Raw genomic sequence first — 21225 nt, 5'->3', positions numbered from 1 at the left:
CAAGGTGGCCGTTGGTGGTGGGTGGCAGCAGAGGTGGCGGTTGGTGGTGGCGGCGACGGTTGGTGGTGGCGTCAACGATGGTGGTGGCGTCAACGATGGTGGTGGGCGGCGGCGGCGAGTGTCGTTGGTGGTTGGTTGCAACTATGGGTGATAACAGTGGCGAGTGGGTGGCGGCGGCGGCGGTGGCGGTGGCTGTCGGAGTGAGGTGGTGGGGGTGGCGGCGATGGCGTCAGTGGTGGGTGGTGGTGGTGGTGGTGGGTTATGGTGAAGGTAGTGGATTGTGGTGTTGTTGATGAATGGTGCAAGAGGGGATGGAATGGAAAAAAAACATGGGGGTGGAAGGAATGATTTTGAGAGAATGGAATGCATTTTGGAATGGGTGATTCCATTCCATTGACCAACCAAACACCCTTTTCTTCATTCCCCCGTAATCATCCATTCCATTCCACCTCTCATTCCAGCATACCAAATACTACCCTAATATTTTTTATTTCAAAACTCGATTATTATACAAACAAAAGTACCAAGTATAATCTCAGCTATTGATAGGGTCTAGAAAGGCTGTGATGGGGGCAAATGTTACATCTATCCCAGAGGATAGAGAGGCTGCCCGGCTCCAAAACTCGATTATTAATGAGATAATATAATTTGAATCATATTAATAAATGATCAACCCAAGCCACTAATTTTGCAACTGTAGATTAAACCATAACTACTCTCCATGCATTGGTGACTTGTACTCTTGGAATCCGAAGAAGTACATTCCGCTTACTATTCAAAACAGTATGAATTATTAGCAACTTGGACTAAAATCTCTGTATTAGCCTGGCTAAGCATGTGAAATATGATTCAGCACCATAAGAAACCAGGCCTACACTGAAAATGTACTAAAAGCATTGTCCAAGTGGCATTTTTGTCATCTTCTTCCTACTTTACTAATAGGTTCAATCAAGGGACCCTAAGGTGTAGATATACTCAAATATACTTATATAATTGTGTATATATATAGTATGCAGTTTTGAAAGTTGAAGGCATCTCAAAGCAAAAATAATTCAGTCATCATCTCACATATATTAACTGTGAGATTTAGCTTTTGACTGTGCATCAACAATGGCAACTGAAGCTAATATTCAGGAATCTGTACTCTTAAAGGTTACTGATCATACCTTTTATCTTCTTTCTTTTTGTGTTCTTTTAGTTATATCTATGGTTTAGCTTTTTATGCAGTATGATGAACTATTATTTGTGTTTTTTTATTTACCTGAGGTTACTGGAGTCTAGATCTTAGCAAAGTAACATGGAGATCTTGTATATATACTGATCCTGCATGAGTATGAACCGATCATCCGTTTGTATAGAATGATCATAGAAATCTTTAAAAATCATAAATATTTGAGTTAGTTTGAACTGTTTTAGTGGTAAGATCGCCATGTGTGTTATTCATAAATACGACCGGTTGGTGATCATAACCCTACAAGCCTAGACAACTCTTTTTTTATGGTTTAAAGGGTCGAAAACAGGGATCACAAGAAGCAGTTCAATCCGAAAAGATATTACTCTCAGGGGGAAGTGTTGGTAACCTGCCAAAAACGGTTAGGGTCGAAACTGGTGAATTTTCGTGGTGATCGACAGGGGTCCGAACGCTTTTTGTTAAGTTTTTTAAAGTTGGTATGATTAGAAAATTTTATCTTCAATACCAAACTAATTTTTTATATAAAAAGATATACCAGGTTTTAAGTATTATTAAATACACTTCCATCACTCTGAACATGTTTGACCTGTTATTATTTTTACCTGTTAAATCGGTAAGAGGCAGAACCTAACCCGAATCGACCCATTCATAAGTAAATGGGTCAAGATTACCACCTCGAGTTGTCACGGATATGTGATTTACCTTATATACATGCAATTCAATTAATTATCACAACATCTTTCTTTAAGTTCAATTATAGCAAATCTAATAATATTCTCAGCATAGTTTATAGTTTATTCTGATATGCAAATACCTGCAGAAAGGTGAAAGGGAAGAGAATGCATTGACAAGTGAAAGTTTCGAAGAAAAAGCAACCGAACTTCCTGGAAACCAAGTGAAGCAACTTGAAACTAGCAGCCTAGTGGCAACAACTGTATATACACCACTAGAAACCGGTACCGGTAAACCAACCGACGAGAGTGGAATTTTTTTCCAAGCACTCTCAGTTACCATGGTCATTGCTGATGAACACAGCAACACACCAGAAAGTTACAAGGCTGCAAAACCGACAGAACCTGAAGAAGAAACCATAAAGATTGGAGAAAAGGCTATTCAGAGTGAAGTATGTGGAAACAGTGTCCCCGAGAAGTCCGAAACCGATAGCGTCGAGCAGGGTAAGAAAGAAGCTTTCAACGTGTCGGAGAAGAACCAAGGTGATGGTTATGGTGTTACAAGCTCACAAGATGCTGTGTGTGAGGATATAAAAGAAACAACAGAAGAACATGCGGCCGTAGTGGCTGATTTCAAGGAGCAGGATCTGAATGAAACGCCTAGAGAGTTTGTCAAGGAAGAAACAGATGACAAATCAGTTGATGCACAAGAGGTAAATAATGTTTAACCCAAGTAATTTCTAATTATTCCAAAAGGCTGATATGTTGGTGTTATAAGAGTGCGGGAATGGGTCAATCCGGGTTGTATATATTTGATAACGGATAAAATATATAACGGGTGGATTTGTTTAATATCAGGAAAAACATAAAACAAAAATTGCCAAGAAAGGTAACCAGAGATTAAAATGACCAACTTTGACCAGCACTTGAAACTACCAACTTTGACCCGTTACTCAACCCAACCCAACAGACCGTCCCTTTTGCCATTTTTACCTATGAGTATGACATTTTTACCTTCGATCGACAATATCAAAAATGATAAATGCTTAGAGAAAATGGCATTGTGAAGAAGACACCATTTATAAAAATTGTGGCTAATATTTGGATGAAGAACGATGAATCCAAGCTGCTACAAATATTGTTATTACAAGCTTTGAGCTTATTCATATACATTATTTTAGATTTTCTTTCACTCTACCCATAAACTAATATAAATAATTTCATATAGGCAAGTGAACTGAGTGAAATTGGATCAAAGGACACAGAAGAACAAAAGTACGAGGAAAGTGTCAAGAAAATTGAGCAAGATGAAGAGATTGAAGACACCAAGCCGGATGTAGAAATTGCAAAAACGGAGCAAAATGGGTTATTACAAGCAATCACCCCCGATGCTTGCGCCTCAACACAAACAATACCTCAAGTAGAGACGACAGAACATGAAGAAAAGGAGCAAGTTGTCAACATATTAGAAAAAGATCAAGATAAGGATGACGTTACACGCGCACAGGAGGTGACGGTTGAAGGAGGCTTACAAGAAAAGACCCACCACAATGACGATAATGAACGTGAAGTTGTTGAAGCTAAAGAAAGTGTAGAGGAAGATGCTGCTGATGTTTGTGTCTCAACACTTGTCAAAGAAAGTACAAAAAATGAAGAACCAGATGATGAAAAGGCTATTGAGAAGGAAGTGTGTGAAGAGAATGTCCCAAAGAAGGCTGAACTTGAAGGAGAAGTAGAAATTTCCGACAGTGTGGCGCCAATTCAGAACCAAACTCTCAGCACAATAGAGAAAGACCAAGGTGGTACTGATGGTGTTACAAGCTTACAGGAACCACCCTGTGTGGATGTAGAAGAAACAACCACTGTTCAACATGTAACCACAACGATTGATTTCAAAGAGCAAGATCTGAATGAAAAGCCCAGAGAGTTCGTTAAGGAAGAAACTGAGGACAAATCACTTGATGCTCAAGAGGTAATTAATTTCTAACCTAAGTAAGTTCTGTGTCTTTTTTTTTTTGAACGGCCAACAAACTCAATCCCGAGTACTCTCGGGGCACCCACTGGACAAACGGAGTACTCCGAGAGTAACCCGAGTCCACCACCAATTCCGGGGAAAACCCGGTAACCCACCCGCCCGTAGGCACGACGGTGAAATTACCGGTAAGTTCTGTGTCTTTAAGAGTAAAAAACAATATGTGAAGTTTCCATAATAGTTGGAAAATCTTGAATAACAGGATATAGTATTACCTACATGTTTCATCTCTGGTCGGTCAACTGGGCCATATTTATAAATTCCATTTAATAGGTCAAAAGTCACCCAAGGTGTATTTTTTTTTTATTTTTAAATGCATACAATTTTTGAAATTGCTTTATGTAAACAACTAGATTCTCATTATATAGTTTTTGTAGTCATACTTAACATGATAATAACTTTTAAAAACTGTATGTGTTTTGGGTCAACCTGACCCGTATAAAAGACCAACGTGCTTTGATTTGTTACCCAACTCGCCCATTTTGACGCCACTACAAAAAAGAATACATCTATAGAACATAATAAGTGCATCTTTGAATAGAGATACAACTTGATTATATGCATGTAGCATAGATGGAAGGCACTTTATACGCCTATCTAAAATATTACCACACAAGATAATAAAGTTTAGAGAACTGTTATTATGAGAAAGAAACCGTTTCTGATAACTATTGCTAACAACTGGATGAAGATTGATGAAGTGAATATCCACAAAGTTTTTATCACGTACTTTGAGCCAATTTAAATTTATGTTTCCGTTTGTTTTCTTTTATTCGGTCCCATTTACTGAAGATATATTTTTCTTTATAGGCAAATGAGGAGTGCGAAAAGGAAGCGAAGGAAGAAATAGACCAAAATTCTGAGGAGAGTGTCAAGAAAATTGAGAAAGAGGAAGAAACCGAAGAAATCAAGCCAGCAATAACCACTGATGATTGCATTATGACAGAAACAAAGTCTCAAGTAGAGAAAACAGAACATGAAGAAGAGAATACTCAGAAGGATGAAGGTCTTAAAGAAAAGTCCGACAGCCCCTCGATTGAGGAAGTATGTGAAGAAACGAGTCTAGAGAAGGACGAATATGTAAAGGAGGTAAAAGATTCAGCAACAGAAACTGTAACAAAAGATGAAAATGAAGATGTAGAAAAGGAACAAGAGGTCAACGTGTTAGAAACACATGAAGGTAAGGTTGACGTTACAAGTGCACAAGACGTGACGATTGAAAAAGACTTGCAAGAGAAGGACCACCACAATGAAGATGAGGAATGTGAAGTTGTCACGACTGAAGAAAGTACAGAGAAAGATACTGAAGTTATCAGATCTAGTGAGACGACGGAGCAACAAATGTTGACAAATGCCGTTCCTTCTGATGTTTGCATCTCAACACAAACAGAACCCCAAGAAGAAGCTACAGAAAAGAATGATGTAGAGGTTCTGAATGAGAATGAAACACTGAGAAAAGATGAAGATCAAGAGAAGGAACAAGAGATCTGTGTAACAGAAAAAGTCCAAAGTGGCGGTGATGATGTCACAAGCTCGGAAAATGCATCCAATGAGCAAGAGCAGCATGCCGAAGAAATCAAACCAAGCGTTGAAACAACTGAAGAAAAGGATGTTTGTATCCCAACACAAATCGAATCTCAAGAAAAGCCTACAAAGAACGAGGAAAGTGCTATTCAAAATGACGGTGATCAAAAGGAGAAGTCAGATGACCCCTCTATCAATGAAGTTTGTGAAGAGAATGACTTAAAGAAGACTGAATCCGAAGAAGAGATAAAACCTTCTGACAGTTCCGTTGTCACAACTAGAGAAAGTGTAATTGAGACTACCGAAGAAACCAAATCTAGCGATGAAACAAAAGAAAATATTGAGCAACAAGGGGTGTTGAACGTCATTCCCACAGATAATGATGACGGTCAAACAGACAAGCATGAAAGCCCTTTGGTTGAGGTAGTATGTGAAGAAACAAGCTCAAAAACAGCAGAACCGGAAGATGTTAAACATTCTGACGGTTCCAGTACGACACTAAATGAGAAAGAAACACCGGACAAAGAAGAAAGCTTGGAAAAGGAAGACGACATCAAAACATCAGAAGTCCATGGTGGTGGGGATGATGTTACAAGCTTACAAAATGTATCCAATGATGATATTAAAGAAACATTAACTGACCAACACGATACCAATGCGGCATATGTCGAGGAGGGGCAGGGTGTCATTGCAAAGCCTAAAGAGATCCTCATTGAAGAAGCAGAGGACAGATCAATTGACGCTGAAGAGGTAATGCATGTTAATTCTAAGTAATCTCATTTCAACTAAAACTTGCAATACCTTGATCATAAGCGATGCAAGAAAGTTGATGTGTGAAATATATGTGTATACAAAGACACATATATATAGTAAATACATATCAAACTATATATATGTGTGTATAGATAGAGGATCATGTACATTAATCCAGAAGTGTGAGAAGTGTATTATAACACTACATATAACACTATATAACACCATATAAACACCGTATAACACCATATAACACTATGTAACACTATATAACACTATATAACAAATATAACACTATATTTTGTCTGATAGCATGTCTATGATAGATGTATAGTGTTATATTTGTTATATAGTGTTATATAGTGTTACATAGTGTTATATGGTGTTATACGGTGTTTATATGGTGTTATATAGTGTTATATATAGTGTTATAATACACTTCTCACACTTCTGGATTAATGTACATGATCCCTACCCTGTGTGTATATATACATACATAGTAAATATTTATCTAATTATACTTGATAAACATGTTAACTATATATCATTGCAGCTTGGACAGCCTAATGAACAAAATGTTGAGGAGACCCTCCCAACCATAAGTGAAAATCCAGAAGATGAGATCAAGAAAGAGGACAAAGATTTATCTCATGAAAGTGTGGAGGATACAAATGATCATACTACTAAAGAAGAAAAGTGCACATTAGAGCAAGAACATGTTAAAGAGCATACAGATCAAGATAAAGTATCAACAGAAAAGGTCACCGATTTAAATGAAACGAAAGAAGTAGAGCCTAAAGAAGAGATCATACCCTCCACTGCATTATCAGCCTCAACAGAAGCCACTTCAAATTCTGAGAAAGAAAAGGCAGAAGGTGAAAAATTGCCAACAGAAGATCTTGAAATTGTCTCTGAAGAACAAATCCCTGAGTTGGTGCCCAAATCAGAGGAGCCAGTGTTGAAAGAAACAACGGAAACACACGTAGATGAAGAAAAGGGAACCGTAACGAAGGAAATTTCAAGTGCTGAGGTAAGAAAGAAATACAGCGCCCTTACTATCCATAATACCTTTTTCTTGCATTTATATTGATTTTATTTTTAACACAATTCGACCCTAACTGAATGCAGAAAACAGAAGTCCAAAGTGGTGGGGATGCTGTTACAAGCTCACAGAATGCATCCGATGAGGAAATACAAGAAACAATGATTGGTCAACATGACACCACTGTTACATTTGTCGAAGAGGGGCAGGGTGTGAGTGCAACACCTAAAGAGATACTCATAGAAGAAGCAGAGGACAAATCAATTGTTCCTGAAGAGGTAATTTAAGTAATCTCTAACTATTATAAAAATTTTACTTGCACATCATTTCAACTAAAACTTGCAATGCGTTAATCATAAGAGACGCAAAAAAAGTTGGTATATGAGAACTAAAAAGTGTGTAAACTGTTAAAGTTAGTAGTCAGAAAATCTCAAACAACAGTACAAGGTATGACCTTTAAGGGCTTTAAACAAGATTTATACACCGTCTATAGGTCGCACCTAAGAGGAGTACCTTCAAATAAACAAAACTTGCTTCAAGTATAACTATGCATTTGAGATGGGAGACACTTCAAGTTTTCTATCAAGATTTTATTTTCTCAAGAGTAAATTACGTTTTTGGCCCCTATGGTTATATCACTTGTACTATATTAGCCCAAAATAAGAATTTTTAACATATCTGCCCCCATGGTCTCTATAACTAACCATTTTGGCCTCTAAGTCTAATAATTTTAGCCCCCTTGGTCTCTATAACTAACCATTTTGGCCCCCATGATCTCTAGACTTAGGGGCCAAAATGGTTAGTTATAGAGACCATAGGGGCAGATATGTTAAAAATTCTTATTTTGGGCTAATATAGTAAAAGTGATATAACCACAGGGGCCAAAAACGTAATTTACTCTATTCTCAAACAACCGTATAAAGCATGCCCTTTAAGCATAAAATATGTTGTTGCTTTTTATTTGTTAATTCTTATACTAGTTCAATGCTTAAACTACAATACCAAATTATGAACCTCGTACACCATTTATTTGCTGATTCGTATAGTAAGTATATATCTAATCTGTGTATACTTAAAAAACATGTTAACTAGATACCATTGGAGCTTGCACAACCTAGTGAACAAAATGTTGAGGAGGCCCACTCACACCTCAGTAAAAGCGTAACTGAAAATCCTGAAGACGAGATCAAGAAAGAGGACAAAGAATTATCGCATGAAACTGTTAAGGATACAAATGATGATACTACTAAAGAAGAAAAATGCACAGTGGAGCAAGAACCCGTTGAAGTGCATAGTGGTCAAGATGAAGTATCAAAAGAAAAGGTCACCGATTTAAATGAAACATCAGAAGTAGAGCCTAAAGAAGAAATCACACCCTCCACTTCATTAGAAACTTCAACAGAAGACACTCCAAATACAGAGAAGGAAAAGGCAGAAAGTGAAAATTTGCCGATAGAAGATCTTAAGACTGTCTCTGAAGTACAAATCCCTGAATCGGTGCCCGAATTAGAAGAGCCAACGCTGAAAGAAAAATGCATTATCACAGAAACTGAAACACAGTTAGATGAAGAAAAAGGGACTGTAACAGAAGAAATTTCAAGTGATGAGGTCAGCAAAAAAATACAGTGTCTTTACAGTTGATAATATCTTTTTTCTTGCATTTATTTTGAGCCTTATTTAACAGACTTTGACACTATTTGGATGCAGAAAACACAACAGACAACAGAAATCAAGCAAGAGACTGTCAAGGAGGTATGTGAAGAGGCTAGCTCAGAAAAAGCTGAACTTGAAGAAGAAATAAAACATTCTGATAGTTCCGGTATGAAGATAAACGAGAAAGAAATAACTTTCATAGACAATGAAGAAAAGGAGGTCAAGATATCTACGGAAAGCCGAAGTGAGGACAACCTTACAAGCTCACAGATTGAAGTGTCTGAAGAAAAAGAAGACTTGAAAGAAAAGAATATCCACAATGAAGGCGACTTCATTAAAAGTGGAGAAGATGTAGGTGAAGATATTGAAGAAAATACAGAGCATGTCACTGCCACAAATGTTTGCGGCTCAACACAAATAGAAACCCGTGAAGAAACAATAGAAAATGAAGAAAAGAATGGTGAAAAGGCTATAGAACACGAAGAGTATGAAGCAGTGAGCAGAGAGGAAAATCTCGAAAAGAAACAAGAGGATGTAGAAGAAACAAAGATGGGCGAAAATGCTACCACAAATGAAGAAAAGGATGTTTGTATCTCAACACAAAATGAATCTCAAGAAGAGCCTACAAAGAATGAAGAAAATGCTATTGAACCTGATGGTGATCAAAAGGAAAAGTCGGATAATGCCGTTGTCAAAGAAGTATGTGAAGAGAATGAATCTGAAGGGAGACAGATTTCTGACAGTTTTGAAGTCAAAACAAGAGAGAGTGTATATGAGGATACTGAAGAAACAAAGATGGGCGAACATGCTACCACAAACGAAGAAAAGGATGTTTGTATCTCAACACAAAATGAATCTCAAGAAGAGCCTACAAAGAATGAAGAAAATGCTATTGAACATGATGGTGATCAAAAGGAAAAGTCGGATGATGCCGTTGTCAAAGAAGTATGTGAAGAGAATGAATCTGAAGGGAGACAGATTTCCGACAGTTTTGAAGTCAAAACAAGAGAGAGTGTATATGAGGATACTGAAGAAACAAAATCTAGTGATGAAACAAAAGAAGATATTCAGCAACAAGGGGTGTTGAATGTCATTACCTCTGATGTTAGCAGCTCAACACAAACAGAAACTATTGAAAAAAGTACAGCAAGTGAAGAAAACAATGATATAGAGACCACAGAGAAGCCTGAAAGCCCTTTGGTTGAGGTAGCATGTGAGACAACAAAGTCAGAAATTGTTGAATCTGAAGAAGGGGTAAAACAAACTGACATTTTAAGTACGACACTGAATGAGAATGAAACACTGAGCAAAGAAGAAAAACAGGAAAAGGAAGACGAGATCAAAACATCAGAAGAAGTCAAAGGTGGTGGTGTTGAGCTTATTAGCTCACAGAATGCATCCGGTGAGGACGTAAAAGAAACAACAATTGATCAGCATAATACCACTGTGGCACATGTTGAGGAGGGGCAAAGTGTGAGTGCATTGCCTAAAGGGATCCTCGTAGAAGAAACAGAGGACAAGGACAAATCAATTGATGCTGAAGAGGTAATTCACGTTAATTCTAGGTTATCTCTATATATATTCTAAAAGGCTTTACTTGTACATCTTTTTCAAAATAAACTTGCAATGCGTTAATCATAAAAGACACAAAAAAACTAGTATGTGAAATATGTTGTTTTTTATATGTTGATTCTTACTAGTTCGATGCTTAAACCATAATACCATATATAGAACCTCATATTCAGTTTAATTTGTTGATTCTTATAGTGAATATACACCTAAATAAACTTGATAAACATGTTAACTAGGTATCATTGGAGCTTGAACAACCTAATGAACAAAATGCTGAGGAGACCGTCCCATGTCTGACTAAAAGCATAAGTGATAATCAAGAAGATGAGATCAAGAAAGAGGATACACATGATAATGCTGCTGACGAAGATAAAGGCACATTAGAGCATGAACCCGTAGAAGAGCATAGTTCCCAAGATGAAGTATCCAAAGAAAAGGTCACCGGTTTAAATGAAACAAAAGAAGTAGAGCCTCAAGAAGATACACCCTCCATTTCCATAAAAACTTCAACGGATGACACTTCAAAAACTATCTCTGAAGTACAAATCCCTGAATTGGTAACCAATACAGAAGAGTCGGTGCTGAAAGACGAGTGCTTTATTTCAGAAACGGAAACACACTTAGATGAAGAAAAGAGTACTATAACAGAAGAAATTTCAAGTGATGAGGTCAGAAAAAAATACATTGTCCATACCCTTCTTTAATTTTTTTTTCATGCATTTATTTTGAGCTTTATTTAACATAAATTGACACTGAATTGGATGCAGAAAACAGAACTGACAACAGAAATCAAGCAAGAGTCTGTCAAGGAGGTATGTGAAGAGACGAGCTCAGAAAAGACTGAACTTCAAGAAGGATTGAAACTTTCGGACGATTCCAATGTGAAGATAAACGAGAAGGAGATAACAACTTTCAAAGAAGATGAACAAGAAAAGGATCAAGAGGTCAACACGTCAGCAGAAAGCCAAGGTGGGAACAACATTACAAGCTCACAGAATGAAGAATCTGAAGAAAAAGAAGAGCTGAAAGAAAAGAACTACCACAATGAAGGTAACGAAGGCGACTTTACTGAAAGCGGAGAAAGGGTAGAGGAAGATACTAGAGAAATCAAATCTAGTGTTGAAACAAAAGATACAGAAACAAACGATGCCGAGCATGTCATTTCCACCAGCAGCTCAACACATATAGAAGATGATGAAGAAGCTATTGAAAAGGACGAGAAGAAGGATGAAACGGCTATTGAGAATGATAAGAATGAAACGGTGAGCACAGAAGAAAATCTCGAAAAGAAACAAGAGGATATTAAAGAAACAAATACGGGTGAACATGCTACCACAATGGCCTATTTTGAGGAGGAGCAAAGTCTAAGCACAATCACAAAAGAGGCCATCGGCAAAGCAGAAGAAGGGGATAAATCGGTTATTTTTCAAGAGGTAATTCATGTTCGTCCTAAGTAGCTCCCAACTATTCAAAATTTCTTTCTTAACAAATCTTTGGTCTGGTTTTATGGTGTTTTCACAAACTTTAAGCCTATGAATTAAACTACTATATGATTAAACTACTTTTTCATACAGAAAACTGAGCAGTGTGACGAAGAAAACGTTGAAAGAGAACAAAAGGCGGAGGAATATAATGATGAGATCAAACCAAGTGTTGAAACAACCGAAGAAAAAGATGTTTGTATCTCAACACAAACTGAATCTCATGTAGAGCCTACAAAGAAAGAAGAAAATGCTATTGAACCTGATGGTGAACGAAAGGAAAATCCGGATAACCCCTTTGTCAAGGAAGTTTGTGAAGAGAGTGATTTAACAAAGACTGAATCTGAAGAGAGACAACCTTCTGACAGTTTTGATGTCAAAACTACAGAAGAAGATACTGAAGAAACCAAATCTAGTGATGAAACAAAAGAAAATAAAGAGCAACAAGGAGTGTTGGATGTCATTGCCACTGATGTTTCCGGCTCGACACAAACAGAACATGTGGAAAAAACTACTGCAAGTCATGAAGAAAATGATGACGAAGAGACCATAGAGCAAGATAAAGGTCAAACAGAGAAGCCTGAAATCCCTTTGGTTGAGGTAGCATGTGAGACAACAAAGTCAGAAATTGTTGAATCTGAAGAAGAGGTAAAACAATCCAACAGTTTCAGTACAACACTGAATGAGAACGAAATACTGAGCAAAGAAGAAAAACTGGAAAAGGAAGACGAGATCAAAACATCCGAAATCGAAGTTGGTGAGGTTGAGGTTACAAGCTCACAGAATGCATCTAATGATGACGTAAAAGAAACAACGCTTGATCAAGATATTACCGCAGTGGCACATGTCGAGGAGGGGTCAGGTGTGAGTGCATTGCCAAAAGAGATCCTCATAGAAGAAGCAGAGGACAAATCAGTTGATGCTGAAGAGGTAATTCATGTTAATTCTATGTAATCTCTAACTACTCTAGAAGGCTTTACGTATACGTCATTTCATCTAGACTTGCATTTTGTTGTTGCTATTTATTTGCGTATTCTTTCTAGTTTGATGCTTATGCCCCGCTTGCGGTGTGCACATGTAATGTATATATGTGTGGGCACTCGGGGGTAAAAGTGAAATGATACTAACTTTAACGTTATTTTACTAATTTCGTGGAAATAACGTTAAAAGCGGCTGATGGTTAATCATGCATCATGTGGTGACGTTGATAGCTGAAAGACACGGGGCTACATGTACCAATTAGTCTCTGTCCCGATTGTTTGAGTGTTATGTGTCTTAGGTCCAAGGCTTGATACAAAACTACAATCGAGCCGGGGGTCTCACTAGAAGCAGCCTCTCTATTCCTACGGGGTAGAGGTAAGGCTGTCTACATCTACCCTTCTCAGACCCTACCTTAGCTTTGCTATTGGTGGGATTTACTGAGTATGACGATGATGATTTCTAGTTTGATGCTTAAACCATGATGCCATATTAAGAATCTCACATGCATTTTACTAGCTGATTCTTATAGTAAATGTATATCTAATTATACTAGATAACATATATTACAGATATCATTGGAGCTTGGACAACCTAATGAACAAAACGTTGAGGAGACCCTCCCATGTCCGACTAAAAGCATAAACGATAATCTAGAAGATGAGATCAAGAAAGAAGACCGAGATTTATCTCATGAAAGCGTGGAGGATACAAATGATGATACTAAAGAAGAAAGACGCACATTAGAGCATGAACACCTAGAAGAGCATAGTGGTCAAGATGAGGTATCCAAAGAAAAGGTCACTGATTTACATGAAACAACAGAAGCAGAGCTTAAAGAAGATATCACACCCTCCATTTCATTAGAAACTTCAACAGAAGACGCTTCGAATTTAGAAAACGAAAAGGCAGAAGTTGAAAGTTTTCCAATAGAAAATCTTGAAACTGTCTCTGAAGTACAAATCCCTGAATTGGTGCCCGGATCAGAAGAGACGGTGCTGAAAAACGAGTGCCTTACTTCAGAAACAGAAACACACTTAGATGAAGAAAAGGAAAGTATAACGGAAAACAATTCAAGTGACGAGGTCAGAAAAAAACTATAATAACCTTATCATTCATGATATATATTTTTTTTTTTTTTGATAGATTGAAATATTAGCGTACTGAAAAAATATGTTAACAACCAGGTGTCAAAGGAGCTTGAACAAACTAAGGAACAAAATGTTGAGGAGACCGAGGCATGTGTAACTGAAACCATAAGTGAAAAGACCGAAGACAAGATCACAAAAGATGAAGATTCATCGCATGACCGTACAGACCATATAAACGAAAATATTACCAAAGAAGAGAAGTGCTTTCCAGATGTAATGACAAAGGAAATCGATATCTCAACACTAAAGCACGAACCCGTTGAAGAGCAAAATGACAGTCAAGATGAAGTATCAAAGGAAATATTAACTGTGTCAAATGAAACAATAGCAGTGGAACCAAAAGAAGATATCACGCCCTCCAGTTCACTAGGAACTTCAGCAGAAGATACCTCCAATTCGGATAAGGCGAAAACAGTAAGTGAAAGCTTGCCACTAGAAGATCTTGAATCTGTCTCTGAAGTGCATATTCCAGATGTAATGCCCAAATCAGAAGATTTAAAGATGGAAGAAGAGTGCCTTGTTTCAGAAACGGAAACGTATGCGAATGAAGAAAACAGGGTAGCAACAAAAGAGATTTCAAGTTATGAGGTCAGGCAGAAAACTTTTTTTTTTTTTCCATTTTGCGTTCGCATAGCATAAAGCACATCTTCCTCAACATATATGCTCTTTTCCTATCTACATGTTAGCTTCACTATTTGTTATTTAGCTCACTCCTTCCATTTCTTTATGCAAAACAGAATCTTGAAACACATGGATCAACACAGCAACCCGAGAACTCATACAGTACCACTGAAAATCAACTTAACAGCGCCGAAGACTGCATTAAGACGGAAAAGGATGTCATCTTGACTAAAGAGGTGAGTAGGAAGCTATATCGGTTGACTTTTTTTATTTTTCGAGTCACCCAAAAGGCTTGCTTACATAAGCTTTATTCAGATTGAACAGGTGCCTTTGGAGATAGAAAAAGAAAAGGAAGTAAGCGACTTCAAAGAACAGATTGTTGAGGAAGATACTTATTCCCCAGAACTCGAGGAGAAATCAGCACAAAATCAAAAGGAAACGGTACATGAGGTCGGTTTGGATGAAAAAAAATATTAAATAATATTCGCTTCATGTCTATAGGTTTTAACATGAAAATTTTGGAAGCAGATATCTGTTGAAAATCCTGAGGTGACAGAAGTGAATGTAGATGCCCAAATAGGACAAAAAGATTTACAGGGTAAAGAAGATATCAGTTGCGTGTCGAAAGTGACAACTGATATAACTGATCAAGAACCAAAGGAAGAAAAAAGTCCCTCTCTAGAAGACGGTGCAACACTAGAGTCAGTTGACTTGTCAAACACAGACTCTACTGCTTATCCTTCAGAAAGTGAGAAGTTAGCCACACGAGCTCTTGAATCTGACTGTGATGTACAAATCCCCGAAGTAGTTGCTGATTCAGAAGACTCAAAAGTGAAGGAAGAATGCATTGTCTTAGAACAGGACACCAAAACTAATGAAATTTCAAGTGCACTAGATAAAGAAGAAGAAAATGTCACGAAAGCACCCACCGAGAGTGACGAAGCAAAGAGTAGTGACTTGATCATAGAAGAAAATGCCTCAACTAAAGAGGTCAGAAAACAATTTACTACCCCTACTTTTAAATTTAGATAGAATCCAGTTTAATAAAAACCGAAGAATACTCACAAGTTAGCGATTTAAATTTTACCATGAGAACACACGTAGAATTGGCTCCACAAGTTTAGCGAGGTAAAGAGATGATGATTGCACAGTATCATCAAAATCACATTCTTCCTTTTCAATGATTTCTTCTTATATACTAAACATACAATTTTCATATAGGCAAGTGAGCAGTGTGATGATGTTGCAAAGGACAAAATAGAACAGCCTGAGGAAGGTGTCAACAAACCTGTAAACTCTTGTTCCGAAACCACTGAAGGAAGTATTAAAGAAGAAGAACCATATGCAGAGAACAAGGAAATAGAAACCGAACTAGAAGCAGAAAACCAAGCTGACAGAACAGAAGATAGAACTGAGATGACAGACGAGACCGTCTTGACTGAAAAAGTATGTTGGAAAGACAACCCAATTTAAGTGGACTTCCCTTCTTTGTTTTTTTTTTTTTTTTTTTTTTTTTTGATAGATTGAAATATTAGCGTACTGAAAAAAATATGTTAACAACCAGGTGTCAAAGGAGCTTGAACAAACTAAGGAACAAAATGTTGAGGAGACCGAGGCATGTGTAACTGAAGACAAGATCACAAAAGATGAAGATTCATCCCCTGACAGTACAGAGCATATAAACGAAAATATTACCAAAGAAGAGAAGTGCTTTCCAGATGTAATGACAAAGGAAACTGATATCTCAACACTAAAGCATGAACCCGTTGAAGAGCAAAATGACAGTCAAGATGAAGTACCAAAGGAAATATTAACTGTGTCAAATGAAACAATAGCAGTGGAACCAAAAGAAGATATCCCGCCCTCCAGTTCACTTGGAACTTCAGCACAAAATCAAAAGGAAACGGTACATGAGGTCGGTTTGGATGAAAAAAAATATATTAAATAATATTCGCTTCATGTCTATAGCTGGTATTAACATGAAAATTTTTGAAGCAGATATCTGTTGAAAACCCTGAGGTGACAGAAGTGAATGTAGATGCCCAAATAGGACAAAAAGATTTACAGGGTAAAGAAGATATCAGTTGCGTGTCGAAAGTTACAAATGATATAACTGATCAAGAAGAAAATGCCTCAACTAAAGAGGTCAGAAAACAATTTACTACCCCTACTTTTAAATTTAGATAGAATCCAGTTTAATAAAAACCGGAAGAATACTCACAAATTAGCGATTTAACTTTTACCATGAGAACACACGTAGAATTGGCTCCATAAGTTTAGCGAGGTAAAGAGATAATGACCGCACAGTATCATCAAAATCACATTCTTCCTTTTCAATTATTTCTTCTTATATCACAAATACAAAGCTGGAACGGGTACGGGGACGATACGGGAACGGGGAACGGCAAAACTCAAAATTTCAAGATACGGGTACGGCAATAAAAAAATATAAAAAAATAAAAAATACGTTAAATAAATTCCAAAAATACTACATCTTCCAAATGTAATTAATTATCAATAATTAAATCATTTTCAAATTCCGGTTCATCTAGTGATCGGCAATCGATAGAGAATTAGAGATGATGAGACCTGAGAGTTTAGAGATTGGAGAAGCCGAATATGATAGGTCTATTTATTTAATGGCCAGTTGTGGAATTTGAAAGGGTAAAAACCCTAAAAATAAATGGAAACGGGCTAGATACTTCTACCAGATACGTCTCGGACATTGGAAACGTCTAGGAAACGTCCCCGGCGAGTACCCATGGTGTTTCCGTCCCCGACAAGTACCCGAGACGGGTACGGCCACATAAATGGAGTCCCCGTGCTACATAGATACAAAGTTATGAAAATATTACATCCAATGTGGTATTTTCTTGTAAAGAATTCTAACTTAACAAGCATGAGGACACATAAACCATGTGTATAATAGCATTGTTGTTTAGAAAATTAAAAGAACATCTTTTCTTGTACGAATGTTCACTCTAGCTATCAACAAGATTATCGTTTCTAATTTAGTGCCATCCCATCTCTCTGTGTTCTTTTTTTGCAAAATAGAATCGCGAAATACATGGAGAACTCGAACCCACATATGAACCCGTGATAGAAGAACAAGTTACTATTGAAACAAAACCTCAACTAGAACAATCAGACATCACATCTGAAAACATAACAAACGATCAGACTTCAGAATCGAAGTTGGAGCATACGAGCGCAAAAGATACAGAAGAGGATGATAGACTTGCACCTGAAATTGAGACTAAAGGCATAGAAAATCTGCATGAGACAACAAAGAATATCATCTTGACTGACGAGGTACGTAAAAATAACACTAGGTGATAAGAGTTTCTTGTTTACAAAATAATAGAAAAGTTGTGTTTACATACCAATGTTATATGAATCAAGGAGGTTGCTGTGGAGACGGAAAAAGAAAAGGAAAGAAATGAAATTGAAAAACAGGTTTCAGATACAGAACTCGATAGTACACCAACACCAGTTCAAAAGGAGTTGGCAAATGAGGTCAGTAAGAAGAAAACTATATTTTAAATTTTTTTATTTTTTAATATAATTCTAAGATGAAAATTAATTTAGCAGATAGAATACTCAAAGCCAATACCAGTTGGAAACATTGAAGTAACAGAAGTAAAAGCAGAAAGCCAAATAGAAGTAGAGAATACACAGGCTGCAGAAGATCTCAGTTGTTTGTCAAAAGCATCTTCTGTCACAGAAAAGTCAAAAGCGGAAATACGTGAGGATCCTCAGCAGACTATCACAGTCATTGGAGAAGTAAAAGATGACATCGTAGATGAAGCATCAGAAGAAAAAATAGCTCCAGTTCTAGAAGATTCCAAGGCTTCAGAACGTCAAGTTAACTTACCAGAAATAGAATCTACTGATACTCCCTCGAATGGCCGAGATACCATGAAACTAGAAGAAGACGTGTCCTGCAAGACACGAGAAACTATTGAAGAACAGATTGCACTCACTTCTCAGTTAGCAGACAGAGAGATATTGGAAGAAAAGGATGACAAACCGATATCTGAAAGGTCAAGTTCAAGGACCGATGAACTTCTTGGAACAAAAGATTCGGTTGAAGATACAAAAGATGCGAAGTTTACAGCTGAGAACCTCAGTGTAACGGATGAAACAATCACTGAAATTAAAAAATCAAATGAAGACAGTGAAATTGTTGCTTCTGAATTCAAAAAGTCGGAGGATACGGTGACAGAAAAGGAGAAAGAAACACTAGACGAGCCGCATACAGATGACTCAGAAAAACCCACTTATGATTCAATATTAAGTTCTGAAATTGCAACTGAAGCGGCTAAAATAGTCCCTGAGTGTATAAATGCTCCTGCAATTTTGACAGACAACCTTCCAGAAGCTTCCCCCGAGATGCTACTAGCAAAACCTGAAGACAAGATTACTGAAGATCCGGAGGTTCTACCATCAGTAGAGAAAGATGTCACAGATGTTCAAAAGCATGAGAAGGATCTTGATCATGAAACCGAAGTTAAAACTGCTGATGTTGTGAGCAATGTAGAATGCTCAGAAATTGAACCACGGCATTTCGACACAAACCAAGTGAATCAAAAAGATAAGAAAAAAGAAGCAGATGAAAGCATAAAGGATGTGATTCCAGTTGAAGATGTATGCACTTTTCTTCCACATATTCAGTTCCACTTTTTGTTTAGCTTATTATGAAATCATTCCGTTCTCTTCAAACAGGTGAAAACTTCAACAAGGGAACTTGAAGTTGGAAGTGTGGACCTTGAGGTTCCATCCGTCATCGATGCAACAGCTGACGACACTAACTATAAGACGCTTGAAGTGCATGAGGCAGGACTTCTAAAAGACGATAAGCATCTCGAGTCAGCATGTGACCAAAGCAAATCCATAGAAGAGGGTTCTGGAATAAAGCAGGTAACATCATCATCATCAAGTGAATATTGTATCACATAACGCGAAGAAAAAAAATGTAAAAATGCAAAAATAAAAAATAAATAAAAATAGGGTATTAAAAAATGATGGAAAACTGATTCAGGCAAAAAGACATTATTACAAAAAGTTAGATGAATGAGCATTTCCACAACTAATACACTGTAATCTTTTGCAGGAACCATTGAAACTCGATGCATCAGAGACTCTTGATACTGCAGCTGCAGAGGACTTGACGATTTCTCAGAAATATGTCCCAGATGACCTTATAAACATAAGTCAAACTCATCCAGAAGTACAAAACCGTGAAGTTCCAGCTTGCACTGTAGATAAGCAATCACCAAAAGAGAGCACCGAGGTCAAGATCTTGACTGAGAAAATGGATACATCAGATGAGCAAGCGGAGCCAGTCGCAAAGTCATTGGTTCCCGAAGCAGGAAATTTAAAAGTCAATACAACAGTTTCCGTAGATCAAAAAGAGAAGTCTGAGTCAGTAGAGAAAGAAGAAAGTGGAGTAAAAACGGATGAAGAAGACGAAGAAGAGGAGGATCATGAAGAAGATGAAAAAACGGGTTCATGCTCTGATGCACCGGTTATGGTAGAAGCATCACAAGACATGGAAGTCAAGGCTCATAAGAAATCTCATAATATATTATCAGGTGTTGGTTCAAAGGTTAAACATTCAATCGCCAAGGTGAAGAAAGCGATAACTGGCAAGTCTTCTCCTACAAAATCAACATCACCAAAAGCGAAAAATCAAGTGACCGGTTAGCAAGTTAGATCATGGTGTAAGTCTCCGAAGGAATAAAAATGTGAACAATGGTTCAACAGGAATCAGACACTTGAGGAGAAATGCGAGCAAAAGCTCGATGCGGTATTATTTTGCATATATGCATTGTGTGCTTGAGTGAAATGTAAAACATCTATTTATTATTATGTTAAATAAGTTTTCTTTATGAGTTTATGTACTGAACCAGTTTGAACAACGAAACCATCTCAATAAGAACATAAAGCTCCCACTCCATGCAATGAACACTCAATAAGATTATCGTTTAAATTAATATAAATACTATCATATAATTAAATATAAACATTTGAAACATGATAGGCAACAATCAAAATCAAATGAGGTTAAAAAAATCTATAACAAAAAGAAACTTATACAGTAAACTAATAATAACAATTATAATATAACTCCCCAACCCCGGGAATGACGTGTCACTATTACAATTGTCGCTAATACTTTTTGATATAACTCTACATTTAAAACTTAAACCTCAGATCAACAAAATATATCAAAAAGTATTTATCCAAATAATAAGTTTAACCAAAATTAAAGGAGTAGCCAGTTTCTTATAAATCTTTCGGAGTGTCTCATAGGTTAAGTGATCATCTTCTTCACATCGACTCACAGTTTATGGGAAACACATATTTGGTACTTATCAGTTTGTTTCCTATACGTTGTGTATGTATTATGTAGGTAACATAAAAAATGGAGGTCGGTGATTGTTACCTGCGTCGCGTATAATAAATAAATTCAATATAATATAGAGAAAGAACTAAAGAAAACAACAAAAATACTATTACATTAGAATCCTTATAATAGATAAAATTTTATAA

The 21225-nt window shown here is 37.0% G+C and overlaps 1 protein-coding gene across 13 annotated transcripts; it reads left to right on the top strand.

The window, feature by feature from the left end:
- The first annotated feature begins 1000 nt into the window (after positions 1-1000).
- LOC110878336 (titin homolog) lies at positions 1001-20591 on the top strand. 13 transcript variants are annotated; one of them, XM_022126630.2, is made up of 25 exons: positions 1001-1152; positions 2013-2576; positions 3092-3835; positions 4706-6169; positions 6726-7202; positions 7301-7492; positions 8307-8822; positions 8922-9158; positions 9189-10412; positions 10676-11107; positions 11207-11872; positions 12014-12850; positions 13471-13983; positions 14086-14637; positions 14787-14906; positions 14986-15120; positions 15199-15660; positions 15892-16116; positions 16235-16585; positions 16669-16815; positions 17725-17982; positions 18073-18186; positions 18259-19317; positions 19396-19590; positions 19784-20591. In XM_022126630.2, the coding sequence occupies exons 1-25, from the start codon at positions 1111-1113 to the stop codon at positions 20375-20377; spliced, it is 12120 nt and encodes a 4039-aa protein (XP_021982322.1). In that variant the 5' UTR covers positions 1001-1110; the 3' UTR covers positions 20378-20591. The 13 variants fall into 13 exon arrangements, with proteins under 13 accessions (XP_021982322.1, XP_035833419.1, XP_035833418.1 ...); XM_035977526.1 differs by having other exon boundaries at positions 8922-9662; positions 9909-10412; XM_035977525.1 differs by having other exon boundaries at positions 8922-10412; positions 16235-16576; positions 18262-19317.
- The last annotated feature ends 634 nt before the right edge of the window (positions 20592-21225 follow it).

This window comes from Helianthus annuus, chromosome 9, assembly GCF_002127325.2.
Source record: "Helianthus annuus cultivar XRQ/B chromosome 9, HanXRQr2.0-SUNRISE, whole genome shotgun sequence".
In the NCBI taxonomy this organism is placed as follows: domain Eukaryota; kingdom Viridiplantae; phylum Streptophyta; class Magnoliopsida; order Asterales; family Asteraceae; genus Helianthus; species Helianthus annuus.
Note: the sequence above shows the minus strand (reverse complement) of the source record. Positions and strands in the feature narration are given on the sequence as shown.